The sequence below is a fragment of the Pygoscelis adeliae genome, unplaced genomic scaffold, assembly GCF_000699105.1.
Source record: "Pygoscelis adeliae isolate BGI_AS28 unplaced genomic scaffold, ASM69910v1 Scaffold184, whole genome shotgun sequence".
Taxonomy (NCBI): Eukaryota; Metazoa; Chordata; class Aves; order Sphenisciformes; family Spheniscidae; genus Pygoscelis; species Pygoscelis adeliae.
This window is the reverse complement of record NW_008824541.1, coordinates 432143-432646: the sequence shown is the minus strand read 5'-3', so window position 1 is coordinate 432646 and position 504 is coordinate 432143. Positions and strand designations below refer to the sequence as shown.

The 504-nt window shown below is 66.9% G+C and overlaps 1 protein-coding gene across 1 annotated transcript in view; it reads right to left on the bottom strand.

The window, feature by feature from the left end:
* Positions 1-504, bottom strand: part of TTYH2 (tweety family member 2) — a 77423-nt gene that overhangs the window by 3318 nt on the left and 73601 nt on the right. The window contains exons 2-3 of the mRNA XM_009321666.1: positions 307-479; positions 50-179 (exon numbers count right to left, since the gene is read on the bottom strand). Coding sequence (XP_009319941.1) covers positions 50-179; positions 307-479 — 303 coding nt within the window. The remainder of the gene's footprint in view (positions 1-49; positions 180-306; positions 480-504) is intronic.

Sequence of the window (504 nt, the reverse complement as noted above, 5' to 3'; positions counted from 1 at the left end):
CCGGTCACAATTAAGGCCGGGCGCGTGTGGGCCCTGCCAGCTGGGTCACGCTGCCGCCCGCCATCTGCTCCGGGCTGGGATTAGCGACCCGGCCCCGCTCCCGCCCGGGATTAGCCAGGAAGGCGGCATGGCCGTGGTGGGGACGGGGACGGGGCTGGCCTGCGGCCATTCCCCAGCAGCTGCGTGGAAGGAGGCAGGGATGGACCATATTTAATCGCACAGATCTAATGAAAGCGACTCATGGCCGGAGCGTAGAGCCCCCTCGGTGACGGGAGGACAGCACTGGGTCCCCGTCCCCGTCCTCACCAGCAGATGAGCCCGGCGGTGACAGCCATCCAGGTGACGCAGCAGGAGTGGGGCCGCTTGGTTTCGGGCTCCTGGTCCCTCTTGCAGCAGCACAGGCAGATCAGGTAGACGGTGAGGAAGAGGAGGTTGAGGCCGAGGCAGACGGCGGCCACCAAGCCCAGGAAAAGCAGCGACTGGGAAGGAGAGAGGGGACAGGCA